The 20,180-nt window shown below is 41.3% G+C and overlaps 1 protein-coding gene across 8 annotated transcripts in view; it reads right to left on the bottom strand.

Annotated features, from left to right (window-relative positions):
* Window positions 1-20,180, bottom strand: part of CEP128 (centrosomal protein 128) — a 176,195-nt gene that overhangs the window by 23,252 nt on the left and 132,763 nt on the right. For all 8 annotated transcript variants that reach the window (XM_083447795.1, XM_083447797.1, XM_083447800.1 and 5 more), the window contains one exon: window positions 5,129-5,152. In XM_083447795.1, the coding sequence (XP_083303921.1) occupies window positions 5,129-5,152 (24 nt within the window). The remainder of the gene's footprint in view (window positions 1-5,128; window positions 5,153-20,180) is intronic.

A 20,180-nucleotide genomic window follows, 5' to 3' on the forward strand; every position in this document is an offset into this window, starting at 1 on the left:
AAAATTAATCCCATCAGAATGGGCAACTATGCCTGAAAATGTTATCTAAAAGAAAAGAACATTTAGGAATGAATACACAGAATTTGTAAGGAAGTTGCAAAATTTGAAGCAAGACATGAAAAAGAAAATGATGGAATTGAAGCTGGGTTTCATTGCATCTAATTAATTATGTATGCAGATCATGTTGTAGAAATGAAGACACTGGATAATAATATGCAGATGCAATAGAAAATATCCAGCACAAGCCTTAGGAAGGAAATGGAACATGTTTATTAGTTACTGGAACATATATTGTAAATAGTTGTTGCTAGAAAGACATGTTTTGTGATTTAATATCCGTTATGCATATTTTTATTAACTATTGAAATATATTACGAACATATACATTTTTAACTTCCTATCTGTCAGATACAATATATATGCATGCATTTTTCTGGAAAATGAAAATTATTGCAACAAAGAGAAAAACAAGCGCTTCACTTATTAAATTTGCTCAGGTCAGCTTCCAGATAAAAGTTAAATGGCCATTACCTTTACCCAGTGCTTTTTTTTTATGTTTAGGGGTACTCTCATTTTCCTACTCATATTTAAATACTGCCCCTCAATGAGGCCAAACTTAGATTCACAATATGTTTAGGGGTATGCGTACCACTGCATCCACCCAGAAAAAAAAGCACTGCCTTTACCAACATCAACTTGGGCAACTTACTTGTTTGGCCAAAGAGACTCGCAAATTTTAGTGATAGTGATCAATTAACTAATATTATCTTTATCATTCATAACATGTAAGCTAACAGGAAATCCCCCTTCGAAAGGTGGGAGAGAAAGAGGTGAAAAGAAGATCGAATGAAGGGGAGGAAATAATAACCTCGGTTCCAATAAAGAGTGCAGATCACGTTGGGCTTTTAAAGTCCTCTCGAAACAGCTTGGATTCTGCCAATCTGGCAAGAAATGGCTGGATCCAGTCCCCTGCTCCCCTTTCCCAACAGATGGCTAGTGAAATCTTAACACTCAAAAAATGAGTAGAGGCCAGGAGCTAAGGTTCTAATAACATAACCAATAACCCAGCCAGAAGAACTGGGTACACAGATTGGGTAACTTTCATGCTATTGTTCAAAAGGTTGTGTGCATCAGTATTAACTGCCATAAAGAAAATAAAACAAACAGTACCTTTAGAAAATAACTCTTTTGTTGGGGGTAAATCACCATAAATTTTAAAACAAGCATTTTTTTGGCACTGAAATATAAGGAGAAACCTGCATGCCAGAATAACTGAACTTTTCAGTCTAGACTCCAGATGTCTTTAGAATACATTTTAATAATATTAAAAGCATGCCTTCTTTTCCATGTGTGAATGAATGCTTTACCCCCCTCTTCAGATTCCCAATCCACCTGTGGTTAAGTTCAGTAAATGCTTATGTGGAGAAGTCTTGTCCTATAGAAATATCTGAAGGGATGGAAGCAATAATAGTGCTATCTTGAGCTGTCTACCCACAACAGATTACACTGGGCAACAATTTTTTACTTTTTGAATGTTGTCTAGATTTCTACAACTGATTTAGGGTATTTTTGCACTGCTGAATCAGGAAATGGCATCCGTTTCTCTCCATCAGGTCAGGTTTACTGTAAACTGAATGGTGGGCATTGATAAAGGTAAGTACAAGTAAATTGCATGTTGCTTCACCATTTTTCAAACTTCAGGGCTTGAACTTCCATTTCTTGGAACTCCTGGAATGCTCAGCGGCAAGGAGGTCTCTCTTCAGAGTCCAACAGTAGTCAGCCATCTTGACTGCGTCCCAGCGACCCTGATACCTGGTCTCCATCTCTTTCATGTCCTGATGGAATCTCTCCTCCTGCTCGTCACTCATTGAACCCAGGTTCTCAGGAAACCGGTCCATATGTGAAAATAGGTAGTGCATATTGACGCTCATGTTGCAGCCCAGGTTTCCGAAAGCAGTCAGCATGTTGTTGACAAGTTCTGCGTAGTTTCTGGCCTTATTGTTGCCAAGAAAGTTCTTCACTACCAGAACAAATGCCTTCCACGCTTCCAGTTCCACTTCGTTCATTGACTTTCCGAACTCTGGATCTCTGATGAGCTGACGGATCTGAGGACCGTCAAAGATGCCACCTTTCAACTTCTCCATGGTCAATCCTGGAAAAGCCTGGCACATGTATGTGAAGCAGTCACCATCCTTGTCCAGAGCCTTGGTGAACTGCTTGATTAAGCCGAGCTTGATGTGCAGCGGTGGGAAGAGTATTCTGTGTCTCTCCACCAGAGGGTCGTTGATGACGTTCCTTTCTTTGCAAGAGATCCAATTCCTCCCGCACAGGCCAGTCCTTCTTCGTGTAATGCTGAGCATGGTCCCTACTATCCCACATGCACAGAAAACATGGGTATTTGGTGAAGCCAGACTGTTGTCCCAACAAAAAGTTCACCATCTTCAGGTCAACACAAATAAACCACTTATGCTGATCATAACCAATTTTCTCCAGCACATACTTCACCACTTCATAGTTCTCCTTCAGTGTACTCAAGTGAGCCAGGGGTATAGAGGCAAACCGGTTGCCGTTGTGTAGCAGAACATATTTCAGTGATCGCTTGCTGCTGTCAATGAACAATCTCCAATCTTTGGGTTCGTACTGTGGCACTCCAAGCTTGAGCAGAAGCTGCGCAATATCTGCACAGTACACCAAGTCCTTCTCTTCTGAGAAAAAAACGGAGGTTTTATGACTTCAAACTGATCCCTTTTCGACATAATCACCTAGAACTATCGGACCTGAATATTTCTTGTCATTAAAATAATCATTTCCAATCAAAACAATTATTCGACATGGCATTTTACCCCCACCAACGTCTTCTAAAATGCTCCACACAAGCGTACATGTGAACAAAAACGTAAAAAAAAGACATGTGGCCATAGCTCAAAAACTTGACCTGATTGAGCAAAACCAAAGTGATTTTTGGATTCAGCGCATCAGATTCGTCCTAAATCAACTGAAAAAACGCAGACAACAAATTTGTTGTTGACCAGTGTTATCAAAAGGTGCCCACTAGACCATTAATGCAGAACATCTGTTTTAGCAAAACAGACCATTAACCCAAGCTGCTACAAGAAAATACGACTGGATAACTGTATATGATGTGATCTTTAACTCAGGCAAGGAAGGCTTTAGGAAGGTGATTGTATCACAGGATGCTGGAGATGGAACCATTAGTCATGTAGCAAGCATAAGCTCTGGTAAGGATTTTCTTGCTATTCATAACCGCTCCCCCCCCCCCCATCATAATCCTTCACTGGCGAATTGCCATTTTGTGGTCTAATAATATTTTTATTTGGTAATCACAAACAGTGTGGGGAAAATATATGTAACTGTGGCTCAATTCAAAGAGCTGGTTCTAGGCTTTAGAGTTTTAAACAGCTTAGGGCCTGCCTAGGAATCCAAATTAATGTTAGAGGCCTCTCAATACCACCCTGGGATATTTGGGGAGTGAGAATGAGAGACAGGGTCTTTTCTGTCCTGGTGCTGGGACTCTTGAATGTTGTTCCTTTTGCAAGATACTGAAGACGTGTTCATTTTTAAGGAGTTTTAATATGTAACGCCTGGTTTTATTGTTACTAGTTTTCAAGGTGCAACATCTTTTTATCCTTGCTGCTGTTACTTTCTTTGTTTCATTTTTAAGTGTTGGTTGCATCATGTTTCCAGTTCTTGCTTTTAGTTGTATTTACACTTTTTATTTATTATGTTATATGGTTTTATTCTCTTGTATACTACTCCAGATACTTTTAGTAGGAAAGTGGGATAACTACTTGCCATAACTTGGGATTCTCGTCTTCAGGGTGACCTTTATTCAATAATTTATTTTGCTGGAAAAATAGCTGGCCCTTCACCTAGCAGTTGGATTGCATAGAGAATGCAAGTTCTCTAGAGGGAGGAATTTGTTAAAAGCATAAAGAAGTAATGCTTGCAGGATCCAAGAGTCTTTGCAAATGTCAATCAAACTCACAGAGTATTCCCAAAGGCTGCTGTGAGGTGTGGTAGAAGCACAGCTGTGCATACCAGTGACAAACCTGCCAACTGTTCTAAACCTATAAACAAAAACACTACTCCGATCTGCACTGGCTGCTTGTATGTTACCAGACCCAATATAAGGAGCTAGTGTTGACATTTAAAGTTCTAAATACGTTGGGACCCAAGTACTTAGATGGAGTGTCTCTCCCCATATCACCTGACCTGGGATGAGGCCTTCTCAGTCATGTTCCCTTGACTATGGGATTCTTTCCCCCAGAGGCCACTCCAGTATTTGGGTTTCTACTCCTGTGTCAAGACACATTTGGTTACCCAAGCATTTGGAGGAATGTAATTTAATTTTTATGAACAGCTGCCGTTTTACTGTTTTACTGGTCGTGAGGGTCTTTCAAATTTTTGATTTCGTTTGTTTACTTGTAGATTTTACTATTTTAACATTTTTTTTGTACTGTCTGCTTAATGTTGTAAACCACCCTGGGACTTATTTTGATGAAGTTCCCTAATGAAATAAATAACTACGTCCAACTTAAGTACGACATCGCAGACCAATACACACAAACACACATACATGTTCCTTTTCATTCCGCATGCAGTCAGAAAGGCCCTGCAGGATTGCTGGAGCAATGCCATAATTTGTCCCTTGGATGGAATTGCAAAACAAGTAAATAGCACATTTGTTGACAAAGTTGTGTCTTCAAGCTCTAAAATTTTAATTCACTCGAATGACTTCAGCTTCCCTGTGGCAATGTTATTTAATTTCTGGTAAAACTAAAACTTAGGCACACTTGTTATTTTCAAGTAAAAACAAATTTGAATTGTTGTCTAATTTTTACTTCCAGTTGACCTATAAAATATGGTTGACTTTACCAACACATTTCCATATTAAGTGACCTCATGTGGATGTACTGTGCCTTTTTACATTTTATTTGGCTTATCGCAGCCAACTGGCAAACAAGAACCTCTAAGGAGTTGATTTATAGTTTAGAAAAATTACTTTTAAATATCCCAGACCTATTTTCTTAGAAGAAAAAAAATCCAGTATAAATTCCTGCGTGAGAACTGCAATAGATTTGTAATAAAGAGAATGGACGGAACTCACCGTTTCCAGCGCTGTTATTCGTTCCTGAAAATAAGGAAAACATTAAAATAAATTATAAAGACAATAATCTCAAGAAATTTGAGAATACATAAACACACCTGTGAAATACAGTGGTGCCTCGCAAGACGAAAAGAATCCGTTCCGCGAGTCTCTTCGTCTTGCGGTTTTTTTCATCTTGCGAAGCAAGCCCATTAGCGGATTAGCGCTATTAGCGCTATTAGCGGTTTAGCGGCTATTAAAGGTTTAAGGGATTAGCAGATTAGCTGCTAAAAGGCTATTAGCGGCTTAGATCAGCTGATAAGCGTCTTAGATCAGCTGTTAAGCGGCTTAGCGATCAGCTGTTAAGCGGCTTAGCGAACAGCTGTTAAGTGGCTTAGGGGCTTGGGGAAAAGGGGGGAGGGGGGGAACCCCAGGAATCACAATACATTTTCGTCTTGCGAAGCAAGCCCATAGCAAATTCGTTTTGCGAAGCACCTCCAAAACGGAAAACCCTTTCGTCTAGCGGGTTTTTCGTCTTGCGAGGCATTCGTCTTGCGGGGCACCACTGTACTCTGTATATATCTTAATACCATAGATAGCCCTACAGGACTCTCCTTTATATTGTATAGCAAAGTCAGTGTTTGTTGCTTTCTTTGTTTTTGCTTTTAATGTAAATATTCTATGGTGGTACTACATGGAAAAGCTCAGGAAAGCCTTAGGCTCTGATACTCTCCCATCCTCCAGAATAGTCATGAGATTACAAGCACTCACATACAAGCATAAACTAACTTGCTGCTTTAATTACAATGATTTTTGATCCCACAGTTTGTTGTCATGTTCAACAACAACAAACTGTGGCTGGTTTAAATTATGGTTTATTGTAAACAAGCCAAGTTCAAACTGTTTTGTGTTTCTGGATTGTTCCAAATGACCATAGTTTAAACTAACCTCAGCTTGCTGGACTAAAGAAAACCCACAGTTAATTTATGGTCAGAAAAAAGGTGCTTCTGTTTGCTTCCTCACAGCCATGCAAGGGGAGGAGAAAAGAGCTTGAGAGACAAAGGCTCTCTGCGGTCTTCTGTTTACTAAACTATGGTTTAGCATTATATTTGAAAATAAATTTTAACAATGGTTTGCTGCCTTAACCCATACTGAACTCCCGATGTACAGTGAAGCCCAGCCCATGATAAGTCAGGACCCTGGAGGATATGTTAAGAGGATATGTTAAGAGAGAGGTATAGCAAGTCTTGTTTATCATCTTGCTACAGAGAAACTAGAAAAATGGGAAGCTATTTTAATTGCGGTTTGAATAGTGTACAGTTAATGTAGATCATGCATTCTAAAGTTATTTTAGAAAAATCCCACCTTGGCTTGACAAATCATTAACCATTAAGGATGATGATGACAAAGCATTCTTGCAAAAAGAGGCGCAAGAATGGCATTTTATTCCCTCACTCCATTCCCATATTAAACATTCCGTAGCTACTGTTCTCGTTGGACTATATGGAGTATTCTTACTTTATGCCTTCCATTTCTTTCCTTTGGGGCCCCCCTGATCACATGGATACCCTCTTTCTTGCTTCCCTACAATTCTGTTTTGGTTAGAGTTCAGTTGGCACTCACCACTTGAGTTTGCTGTTAAGAAGGAGAGAGACTTTTGCATATGGGGTTATCTAAAGCTGCAGTCCTAAGACACACTGACTAGGTAGTCATGGGACTTATTTCTGAGTCAATATGCTGAGGATTACCCTGTAAGAAATATTTAACATGCTACTGTTCAAATGGAATGGAAACAGAAAGACAATATGGAAACAGTGCACAGAGAAGCTTCGCGCAAGAGGAACTGGCTAAACAAAAGATCCTTGGCTCTCAAATGTGTGGTGATGAAGTTGCTTGGGAAAAACCAAATGGGTTGGGTCTCAAAAAGCCCACTGCATGAAATAGTGAATAATCTGGAAAAAGATTGTACATTCCACATGTTATGTAACTGTGTCAATAGTATAGCCAATTTCTTTTGGAAGATGAGCCTGGTTACAGCTTGGTGCTGATAACGCCAAGGTTGCAGGTTCGATCCTCGTATTTTAGAAAAATCCCACCTTGGCTTGGCCAATCATTGACCATTAAGGATGTTGACAATGAGAACAACAACCACAACTACTTATTAATTGCCTTCTATACAATTGTCTCAAGGCGATATGCAACAAAAACAGTTAAAAACTAAAAAGCAGATACATTAAAAATAAAACAAGACTATATAAAATAGGCACTCATGGGGCAGAACCATTTATCTAGCTGGAAAAACCTCAGGATTTAGGATTTAGGAATTTAGATGCAACACTTAGCTAATGAGATAAAAGACAAGCACTATAAAACATTATGCCTGCATAGGGATATAGAATGGTTATTGTTATAAACAACAGGCATATGTTAAATGTTTGCATGCCAAAAGCAGAAACCACTTTGCTTAAAAAGGGTGGGAGCTATTTAATAATACTGCTATAAAAAAGAAAATAATCTGAACAGATGCTATTAAAAATACATTGCTTGGCAATTTATTCTTAAATATAGCAGGCTTTTGATACTTGATATGAATTTTACCTCCTGCTACTACAATGTCATCTCTCTCTTTTCCCCAGCACACAAATCAAAATCAATGACCTCGTGCCCTGTGTACCTGAGCACTTAGAACCATAGAGTTGTAGAGTCGTAAGGGACTCCAACCCCCTGCAATGCGTTTCTTTCTTTTAGGTTTGCTACCATTCCATTAAATTCATTCACTTCCGTTGTGAAGAAAGGATGACATTTCCACTCCATCTTCCTTTTATCATTCATTCTGTTAATACATTTTTACAATCACCCACTACAGCTCAGAACATTCATTTGGAGGCCTAGCAGGCCCGTGGTAATTTTGTTCTGGAACTGTAAAAATGACCATAAAAAGGAGAAAGAGGAGGAGAAACTAGAAATGCTCCTTCACAGATCGCTTTCATTTATGGACGTTCTGTGAACTTCTTTGTATGTTGTGGTTGCAAGAGTCATCACGTGACCAAAGACAAAGAGGAATCGTTGGCAGAGCATTTGGTGTGAACTGGATTCAAGTGCCTTGGACTTCCGCCTGGTATATGTCCCAAGGTAATCCAATTTGTGGGTCTTCAAAAGACAACATACAAAGCAGCTCACACACTTGGAAAGAAAGAAGGACCTGAGTGACTAATGGCTCTGGAGAAGAACAGATCTTAAACTTTATTTTGGATATGTGTATTTACAATTTAGGGCTGCCATGCGTCTAGATTTTCTCTGACAATTCAGGGATTTCAAAGGCGAAATTGATGACTTGGAGGGCATATCTTAAAGGCAGTGCTTTGTCCTGGTTTAGTCAAGTCAATCAAAAAAATTGTTGTTTTTTGGCGTTTTTGTACAGAAACACTCAACAATTTTGGGGTTTTCCTAAAAAAAAAAACTTGGGGTGTCCTGGTTTTTACTTTTTGAAATATGGCAACCCTAATACATAACCTGTACAGTGGTACCTCGAGTTAAGTACTTAATTCGTTCCGGAGGTCCGTTCTTAACCTGAAACTGTTCTTAACCTGAAGCACCACTTTAGCTAATGGGGCCTCCTGCTGCCACTGTGCCGCCAGAGCACAATTTCTGTTCTCATCCTGAAGCAAAGTTCTTAACCCGAGGTACTATTTCTGGGTTAGCGGAGTCTGTAACCTGAAGTGTATGTAACCCGAGGTACCACTGTATTGCACAGTGTTATATAAAAGGTAAAGAGTTTCACAAAATAGTAACAAATTCACAAATAGAAAAGCTCAAAAAGGCAATTTTTATTTAAGATGATTATTGTTATCATCATCATCATCTCCTTAATTTGCATCAGTTTTCTTAGAATTCATGCTCCTAATTCCTTGATAAGTCAGATCTGTTTATCAAGCAAAGATTAAGGAGTAAAGATTAAGTGTAAAAGAAAGTCCCTATACCTAATATTAGTAGCCTTAAGTCTACTGTGGATTCGCCTTCCTTTCACAGGATGCTTTGGCAGGAAGTGTTGAATTGAGCCATGCTTCATATTGCAAAGAGAACAGGTGGCAGATTTACACACTGCTCGCCGGTCATAAATGTCCTTCCTACAGAGTGGGCCACCATGGAACGTGTCAAGTGGGTTGGTATCCGTTTATATGCAACTCAATATGCCACAGTCATTCAGCCACTGAGTCACATACCTTTTTTAGAATGATTCCAGGCCTTTGCATTTAGGTTGGAGAGATGAAGTTAAAAAGGTCACTTTCCTGATTATCCACTAAATGCATAGTTTAGCCAGTTTAATACACAGAGGTTAACCAAGTATTTCCTTTTGGGCAGGGAGGTTTCTAATAAAAGGAAGCAAAATTGTGGAAGGGAGCATTAAGTTTCTCTTTGTTTTTGTGTGCAGGAGATTCAGTAAAACCTCTACATCCAGTGAGAGTCTTATGGCAACTTAATGACTAACAGATTCACAGTGCAGTCCTATTTTTGTCTGCTGAAATGTAAGTCCCATTGAGTTCAATGGGGCTTACTCCTAGATAAGTGGGACTGCAGGATCGCTTCATTAAATCTGTTAAATCTTCAATGTGCCATAAAACTGTATTGATGTCATGTTTTCTACATTTTGGCTCTGTAAATTTACTACTGCCTCTTACATTTCATGGACATTGCTTACCACTTCTTTCCCTCTCTCCCTCAGTATTTATGTATGTATGTTTTACCCAGCTACAGTGGCATAGCGTGGGTTGTCAGCACCTGGGGCAAGGCAAGTAATTTGCGCCCCCTAACCTGTGGATTTGCGCCCCCTAAACCTAACCCCCAGATGTTGCGCCCGGTGCGGCCGGCCCCCCCTGCACCCCCCACACTACGCCACTGCCCAGCTAGATGAAAATATTTCTGCCTTAGGGTGCTCCTTCCTGTGTGGTTTTCAAACCTGTACTCAGTTGTTCTTCTGCTGTTTTAAAAATCATTTCAGTTGCTTTTTAGGGTGTCTGTAAATCCCCTTGGGACTTATATACGAAAAGTGCTTCACAAATTAATGATAATGATGGTTATGATGCAGTATAATGTGGGTTCTTGTCTACAAAGGTTTGTGCATAATGGAACCATTTAGCAGGTGTGTGTGTGTGTGTGTGTGTGTGTGTGTATGAAAGTCTACATTCTCATGCATTTCCATAGGCATATGATTGGCCACTGTGGGAATAGGATGTTGGACTAGATGGGCCTTTAGCCTGATCCAGAAGTGAGGAGAGAACAGGAATATGAAAATAAAAAAAATTCCTTCGAGTAGCACCTTAGTAGTTTGTTATTGGTATGAGCTTTCATGTCCATGCAGGCACGCCAGCCACTCCTGAAGACAGGAGTGCCTGGCGTGCTCTGGTCCATGAGGTCACGAAGAGTCGGACACGACTAAATGACTAAACAACAACACAACACAAGGTAATAATTCTTTGACTATTTTTTTTCAGTGTTGTTAAAACTTTTTTTAAAAGAGAGTTGTTCACTGAATCCATGGGTGGGTGGGAGTTGCTTAGATAAGGAAAACCTCTCAAATATTGCATTGGTTCCCCAGGAATTTCCTTTGCTATCCAAAGTCTCTCTTTATTACCTTGTAATATTGGGACAACTTTTTGCATCACAATACAATTGCAAATCAGGAGTGCCCAGGCCTTTGTAGATGTATATAACATCACTCTGGACAATCTGGGTTGTTTTTCGCCTGTGCTGTTTCCTTTTAATGTAAAGCAATGGTGATTCAGGGGGTTTCTTGGTGCTGAAAACAGGGAAGAAAGGAGCCCCCGCATGGCCCTGAAATACTAGGGTTTTAGTGCTCTGAACAGGTAGAGTTTAATATTTTGCACTAAGCAGTATTCTATGTGTATATATATTAATGTATATGAATATGTATAATACATTTAATACATTACCCATAAAACTACAAGAAAGGGGTATTCCTGCTCCCCCACTATTTTAAAAGAAGCCTCAATATTTCAAGAAGCCCTGCACCCATTTGTCTAAGATCTGTAAGCTTCACCCATTCAGAAAGATTATGTATTATGCTTGCCTATTCCATTTGCTTTTGCAAAAAAAGAAAAGGTTATTGGTGATTGATTCTTCCATTATAGGCAATTGAGAAGTCGCCAGAAATTGAACCAAAGCAGGGCTCAGATCCAAACCACACTGTCAGTTGGAATCTTCAAAACCAGGTGAACTGCCCACTCCTAATACTTGTAGAGATGGATAAATTCATGTGTATAAGTATATAGTATATAACTGCCTTGTATACTATTCAGCATATAAAGGAGCTGAAACATATACACACATGAAAGGACAAAGGAGACGAAGGGGAAAGGTTAATTAACTCCAAATTCCAGCAGCTCAACTGTGAAGACTGAGCAAGTTTAGAAGCAGGAATATTTTTTATTTACTATGGCTATGGCCTCTTAGCATCGAGGGGCATGTACAGCTAAACAAATAAGAATGATTGTGCATTTCAGGTGCAAATTAACTCAAAGATCTTCCACATTACCTTCTAAGATGTTTCCAGACCAAAACAAACAAACAAACTGGTTGTTTCCCTGGGTCACAGAAATGGGGGAACTTAACAATTACCTGTGATCTTCCCACTAAATGACACATTTCGTCTATAGTGGTACCTCAGGTTACAAACGCTTCGGGTTACAAACACTTCAGGTTACAGACTCTGCTAACCCGCAAGTAGTACCTTGGGTTAAGAACTTTATTTCAGGATAAGAACAGAAATCGTGCGGCAGTGGCACAGCGGCAGCAGGAGACCCCATTAGCTAAAGTGGTACCTCAGGTTAACAGTTTCAGCTTAAGAACTGACCTCCGGAAAGAATTACGTTCTTAACCAGAGGTACTACTGTAATAAGTTTTGTGGTCTAAATTTGGAGTAGCAGGCATGTGTACCAGATTAACTTTCTCCCATATTGGATCCCAAATCCAAAATAGAAACTGCACCCCAAGGATGGTCAAACTCTAACCAAGTGCTACTAAAAATCACAGTACTCTGCTATGTTCAAACTGAAAACTGCTTCTCCTCGCTTCCGTGTACACACACAATATGATCTCAGATCCCACCCAATGGTAGATTATCCATTGAGGAAAAATCTCCTATTAATTCCCATTGAAGAAAGATCAATTGCTCACCCAGACTATTAGCGAGCAGTCATCTTAAAATGGGATAGTAAACTCTTCCTTCACGTTTTGAGAGGGAATTCTCATCACACTGTCATGTCAAACCTCATAACCAGGAACAGAAAGGCTGCATCACCATTTGGTGCGCAAAATGTCAAGGAACCTGGCTGCTTTGCACATGACTAAATTCCTTTATGAAAGGAATGTCTGCATAGGAACGTGAATGAATCCCGCAAAGAGTTCATCAAGTGGGATGATTGCACAAGTCTGTAGCTGGGGAACGACGATTCTAATTAAAGTATACATCTGCAGGGAAGCCCGGCCAATTGTGGCTTCCTCATAGGCATACATGCAGCAATGACAGGTGTTCTACACATGGGATTCACACAAATGCCTACATGGAAGGCGCTTCAATGTAGTACAGGCCTGAACAACTTGAGAACCATCAACCACCCATTACTTCGTGTCTGAAAACCCCCTTACATCTGCCGTTCCAGACAGGCAGGAGAAACAGGAAGTTTCTTCAGCCTCTACTAGACTGCCATCCATGGCTTTGGGGGCTGCATTCAACTTGGTGGCGTGCTGCAGTGAGTAGGGACAGGACCTTTGCTGGTGTTGCTTCCTTTCTGAAGGAACCCTTTCTGGAGCCATCACTGCTCACTTTTGGGTGGGCAGACAAGCCTTACTTTTTCCAAGCCACAATTCTGGCCTAGCTGAAATAAATGCCATCACTTACCAACTCAACATACTTAACAACTCTTTCAATGTACAGTGGTGCCCCGCAAGACGAATGCCTCGCAAGACGGAAAACCCGCTAGACGAAAGGGTTTTCCGTTTTGGAGGTGCTTCGCAAAACGAATTTCCTATGGGCTTGCTTTACAAGACGAAAATGTCTTGCGAGTTCCTGCGGGGTTTTTTCTCCCCCCCCCCTTTTTCCCAAGCCGCTAAGCCGCTTATCAGCTGATCCGCTAAGCCGCTTAACAGCTGATCCGCTAAGCCGCTTATCAGCTGACCCGCTAAGCCGCTAATAGCGCTAATCCGCTAAGGGGCTTGCTTCGCAAGACGAAAAAACCCGCAAGACGAAGAGACTCACGGAACGGATTATTTTCGTCTTGCGAGGCACCACTGTACATTGCTGGCGTTGCCTTTTAAAATACCAGGTGCCTGCTGATATTTTAAATGATGATGTTTTTGAACTGCTTTGAGATTATTTTTTAACTTTTTAAACAATTATTTTAGTCAGTCATGTCCCCCTGCTCCTTTTAGGCTACATACATTCATTAAAAAAAAGGTAAAGGACCCCTGACAGTTAAGTCCAGTCGTGAACGACTCTGGGGTTGCGGCGCTCATCTCGCTTTCCTGGCCGAGGGAGCCGATGTTTGTCCACAGACAGTTTTTCCAGATCATGTGGCCAGCATGACTAAGCCGCTTCTGGTGAAACCAGAGCAGCACACGGAAATGCTGTTTACTTCCCGCCGGAGCGGTACCTATTCATCTACTTCCACTCTGACGTGCTTTCGAACTGTTAGGTTGGCAAGAGCTGGGACCAAACAATGGGAGCTCACCCCATCACGAGGATTCGAACCACCGACCTTCCGATCGGCAAGCCCAAGGCTCAGTCGTTTACACCACAATGCCACCCGCGTCCCACATACATTCATTACCAAACCAATAAATCATGGAAATAGGCCTTAGCTGAAGCCGTATTTCAGAGGCTTAAGGACTGTCCTACATTTTGTCCCGTGCAGAAAGGAAGAGATTTTCTGGAGGAAAGATAAAGGCAGTTAGAAACTAATGTGTTCTTTAATACTGTATCTTTTCATGCAAGAATGCCACTGAATTGAAGGCACAGTCCTAGGATTTCCAATTACTGCATAATGAAACCTAATAAGAATGGCTGTTTTTATCACGTGAAAAATAGAAGCAATTAGCAGATTAGAAAGGCTAGAATGTCAGTTGCCAACTATGTTGTGTGATATTATTCATTAATGTGTATTTGTTTAATCTCCAGTGGGCTCACAGTATTGTGTCAAGTTATTGGAACCATATTCACTTTTTAAAATTTTGGCATACAATTCAATCCAATAAATGAAGCTGGGAAGGAAATGATGTCACCATGCATCAATAGACCATTTTGAATTTAATATAAATGCATGTGGGACCAGGAACAAAATGTTGTCCACTAACAGAAGTGTTCCAGTTCAGAGTTCCAGTGAGACAGCAAACCACTCTTGCAAACAGAGGCGTAAGAACGGCATTTTATTCCCCCATCCCATATTAAACATTCCGTACTGAGCATGTTCAGTCCTCATTGGACTATATGGAGTATTCTTACTTTATGCCTTCCATTTCTTTCCTTTGGGGCCCCCCCTGATCGCATGGATACCCTCTTTCTTGCTTCCCAACAATCCTGTTTTGGTTACGAGTTCAGTTGGCACTCACCACTTGAGTCTGCTGTTAAGAGGGAGTGAGACTTTTACATATGGAGTTATCTAACGCTGGAGTCCTAAGACACACTGACTAGGTAGTCATGGGACTTATTTCTGAGTCAATATGCTGAAGATTACCCTGTAAGAAATATTTAACATGCTACTGTTCAAATGGAATAGAAACAGAAAGACAATATGGAAACAGTGCACAGAGAAGCTTCGCGCAAGAGCAACTGGCTAAACAAAAGATTCTTGGCCCTCAAATGTGTGGTGATGAAGTTGCTTGGGAAAAACCAAATGGGTTGGGTCTCAAAAAGCCCACTGCATGAAATAGTGAATAATCTGGAAAAAGATTATACATTCCACACGTTATGTAACTGTGTCAATAGTGTAGCCAATTTCTTTTGGAAGATAAGCCTGGATAGCTCAGTCGGTTACAGCTTGGTGCTGATAACGCCAAGGTTGCAGGTTCGATCCCCGTATGGGACAGCTGCATATTCCTGCACTGCAGAGGGTTGGACTAGATGATCCTCAGGGTCCCTTTCAACTCTACAATTCTATGATTCCAATATGGGTAGATACCAAAAAGTTTGATGACCCAGATTCTGCATGGAAAACTTCACATATTTAATGTACCCACTCTCATACCCATGTAAACTTTCTATGGGCCCACTCTAGATGTGCACAAGAACAACAGCCACTCATGGAAACCCTGTGGAGCTGAACAGAACCCATCTGCCCAAAATCAGGGTGGGGAAAAAATCAAGTAAAAATGCTTTAAATCAATTCAGTATCTAAATAATAACAAGGCTCCTGGTTTTATTAACTTTAATCTGTAGCAGACAATAAAGTACGTAGAATCTAAAGGAATAGATTTTACCCCAGGGAATAAAGAAGGTCCTATAGTTAATATACTATGTTAGAACAATGTGCTGTTTGGTTCCTTTTCTCTAGATCTGCTAGGAACTTGTATGTTCTTCAGCAAATCATTTTTATGTTAATTTCAGTTCCTAAGTGGTGAAGTCATAACAATCACACCTACTCTGTCTAACATGCCAACTGACTTGCCTCTTACCCATCTGTTTACATAGCAACTCATGCAACTGCTAGTTGCCTAATGACTACAAGAGCAGTCCTTAAAGCCAATTTATACCTTCAAGATAATTAAGTGATACTGTCTTGTTGGGATCCAGATTGTGCGGCTTCAGATTTCAGGTGGGGGATTACATGCCTGCATGTTTTCACATGTATAAAACTTCCTGCACAACAAGACCAACATATCTGAGGTAGGGCTAGCCTAGAATCTCTCAAGGGCTAGATACCTTAACACACGCCATTTTTATTATGCAGGAGATCGTATGAACGTGCAAAATACCCCACTGTGATCTGGAAAATGAACCACGTGTTTAACGTGTGTATCCCCTCTTGGACATTTTTGCTCTTGAAAAGTATATATATATTCCCTCTGCCCTACAGATATTGTAGAATCTTCTGCCTACAGCCAACAGCTTTGCAGAAAGACCAACTTCATATAGGAGTGAAAGGAAATCTTCCAGCCACAGCTGCTGGCCAGAGGACCAAAAGTTGTCAGGAATTTTGCCCCTCTCTCTTTCTCAGGAAAACTGACAGCCTCTCTCTAGTAATGCCAGAAGGGTCTGGATATTTTAGGGCTGTTTATGAACAATTTGTGCAAAAACAACAACCAGAAAAACCCCCATTCCTTTGACTAAAACAATACATATTTTTGTCAGCTCACACAAATTTTGGGAATACAGAACTGTACAAGCCAACTTACATTCCAGATCTACAGATCAATGGACCCAATAATTCTTTGTGACATCCTGATACCTTCAGTGTTGCATGACATACTCAGCACAGAGTCTTGATTTGAAAGCACGACAGTCCGGTTTCTCTGCACTCTCGGCATCTGAACCTAGTTCAAAGCTCAGCCTCCGCACATCTCAGCGAGAGTCTTTAATGACACTTGGAATTTAAGTAAAGCACAAACATTTGTTACCCTGTGAGTCTCCCCCCCCCCCCCCGGGCCAAAATCATTTCCCAAATGGAAAACACACTCATGGAAAGAAGAAGAAAATCAAGATAATCTAAAATATTCAGTGTAACACAGTCATTAAAAAAACCAATAGAATCACAGAATTGTAGAGTTGGAAGGGACCACAAGGGTCATCCAGTCCAACCCCCTGCAATGCAGGAATCTTTTTGCCCAGGGTGGGGCTTGAACCGAGGACCATGAGATTAAGAGTCTCATGTTCTACCAACTAAACCAGGCATCCCCAAACTCGGCCCTCCAGAAGTTTTGGGACTACAATTCCCATCATCCCCGACCACTGGTCCTGTTAGCTAGGGGTAATGGGAGTTGTATTCCCAAAACATCTGGAGGGTTGAGTTTGGGGATGCCTGAACTAAACTATCTCAGGCTAATACTATTTTCTGGTGCCCTATTTTTGAACCATTCTCTTAAAACTGAATGAGCCCCAAACAAGAAACTTAATTGGGGTCAGGGGGAACAAGAGTGAAAGGATGAAGCTGGATTTGTCAGACCCAAATTCAATGTATATTTTCCTTTGGGCATGGTGATATTGGGCAAGTTTTCATTCCAAGTTGTTCAGCTTTGCATGTACTAATTGTGTATGTCCGTAGCAGAAGGGGCGGGGAGACTCCTTTTCAAAGCCTTAAAACTGCACCTTGCCTGGGACTGGAATGGACAATGGGCAGTAAAAGATGCGGCTATTTTAAAACAATCAAGTATTTAAAAAGCCATGTCCCTCTTCATGCAAAAAGGAGAGCAAGGATCAAGAAGGGAGCTGAAGCTCCCTCTGCTGGCCTCTGCAGAATATTTCTTAAAAGAATATTTCTTAAAAAGCTGAGCACAAAAGAATAAATCCAGATTTCTTTGCTTTTGATGAACACCAGCAGCTTTATTATACAACATGTTCACAAGCCACGTCGCAATATAAACATTCTAGACTAGACATAACACAACCATTCTTCCTTTTCCAAAGCTGGCATGTGACTGAACTTTCTGGAGCAAATGTTATCATCACTAATAAGCTCGCCAGCTTCCCCCCCCCGCTCCTTCAGACCTGAACGTTTCATATGTAATATTCCTGAGAACAGCAAAAGGATGTTCTCCCTAGATACGCAGCATTGAAGCCTAAATCGTATATACGCTTCGTAGCATGGCTGGCCATTTGTGCGGTGCAGCTCCCCACGTGGCTTTGGCACTTTCAACCACATCATCACGTGCGCCTGAAAGAGAGATAGCTAAAATCATTGCAACCATGTGGGAAGCTGCTTTATGTAAATAGCTTTCTGCACAGAGCAGCCTCCATGTCTTCAGCAGGTGCCATGCCAGAAGGTGAATGTGTGAGTCTGCCCTGCGCTATTCTTAATTAAAACAAACTAGAAACTTCAGGTCAAAGATGTGATTAGTTAGCTCTTTGATTTTGATTCTCTGACCTATAATCCTCCAAAATCCAAAGCTCTCTGTCACATCTGCTCTATCCCCCCCTAAAAACACATGGGCTTTTGTGTCCTGTATGAAGCTTTCCCCCCAGCTTCCATTTCTCTTCGGCTCTTAACATTTTCAACTCCTATGTTCCCAGTCCCTCTACTTATCCTTTTCACAGATTCAAAGAAAGTTCCCACTCTGCCTCCACCTTTCTTCAGCCATCTGTCTCAAAATGTCCCCCCTCTCCCTTAATTTAGACCTTCAGTTTCCCAGCTTACAGGGCAGATCCAACCCTGCATACAGCTTCTCTCAGGTTGTGAAAGTTTTCTCCAAACTGACCTTTCATTTACCTTCACAGACCCATAATAAGAATAAAATTCTTTACCTCTCTGTGACATCACAATAAGTCAACCAATAGCTACAAAGTATGCAGAGAGGTTCAACAGCCAGTTTTCACTCTGTTCATATTAGGTGTGGCAAAATATATGAAATATAATTTGCTCAAAAAGAAGTGCTTAGCAACTGATTGCCTATATACTGCTACAAGCTGGCCTGGGAATAAATGCCACCCTTGCCCATTGGCATACCAAGGCCACTGGCCCAGAGGGGGCACAAAAACCACACCTCTCCATTCTGGCTCGGAGTGGCTAGCAGCCTGTCCATTCACATGCTTAGACAGACCAATGGAGGAGGGAGGTCAAAATAAATACAGTGGACCCTCAGGTTATGTTACCTTCAGGTACCGTAATCCTTGGGTTGCAAACACAGTACCCCAGGAAGTGTATATTTCCAGCTTTTGCCACACGCGCATGCGCAGAAGCACTCAATTGCACTGCAGAAGGGCGCCTCTGGTTACGAAGTTTTCAGGATGCAGCTGGACCTCCACAGAATCATAGAATCATAGAGTTGGAAGAGACCACAAGGGCCATCGAGTCCAACCCCCTGCCAAGCAGGAAACACCATCAGAGCACTCCTGACATATGGTTGTCAAGCCTCTGCTTAAAGACCTCAAAAGAAGGAGACTCCACCACACTCCTTGGCAGCAAATTCCACTGTCAAACAGCTCTTACTGTCAGGAAGTTCTTCCTAATGTTTAGGTGGAATCCATTCTCCAGAATGGATCCCGTTCGTAACCGGAGGTACCACTGTAAAAAATTGTCCAATGGACCTTAGAGACCAACTAAGGAGGGAGATGTGAGCAGAGCAGGCCCAACCCCAATGTTCGTATAGAGAGTCACTAGCAGAGTGCGAAAGTTTCTGGTCCATGGTCTCTCGCAGCTTCAGAGGCACCGATACAGCTCTTTGCCAAGGGCTTAAGGGAGCCTAGGTATGCCTCTGCCCTCGCCTAACCTTTCTCTTCCCTGGTTGCTGGTGGCGGTGGCAACCGTGAACATGCACAGTACGAGTAGTGATGTCACTACTGCTAATTAACTGGGTTGGAATAGAAATGTATCATTTTTCCTGTTAGTTCTTCTCCGGCTCAGAATGTAAACTGAGATTCTGCACGTGGTTTTCAACAACCCTTAAAATTTCATCTGCTTCCCAGTGAAGAGCTAGACACCAATGACAACTCAGAGCTACACACACACACACACACACCCAGGCATCTTGTTAAGGCTTCAAGAAACAATGCAGTTCCTTCCAAACTACTGCCACAATAGTTTGGCCTTTGGGGGCTTTTGCCTCTGTATGAGCTGCCATTAGCAAAATTACAGTGAATGTTGATGGGGTTACCTGAAAAGCAGAGGTGCTTTTTAGGAGCAACAAAAGTTAAAGTAAAGCAAAAAAGACCACACCATTATTACAAACTGGGAGAGAATTCTAGGGAAACAAATGAGCTTTTCCCCAAATGCTTGCAAAGAGACCTTGCCAAATACAGAGCTGATTCCAAATCAGGGCCCTCAATGCACATCACCACTGTCAGCTATGTCTTTCATAGTGCAGTGATTGCGGGGGTCGAAAGCAACACTTCCTCCACAGCCGGCACTAG

Source organism: Podarcis tiliguerta, assembly GCF_965153285.1.
Source record: "Podarcis tiliguerta genome assembly, chromosome: 1".
Classification (NCBI taxonomy): domain Eukaryota; kingdom Metazoa; phylum Chordata; class Lepidosauria; order Squamata; family Lacertidae; genus Podarcis; species Podarcis tiliguerta.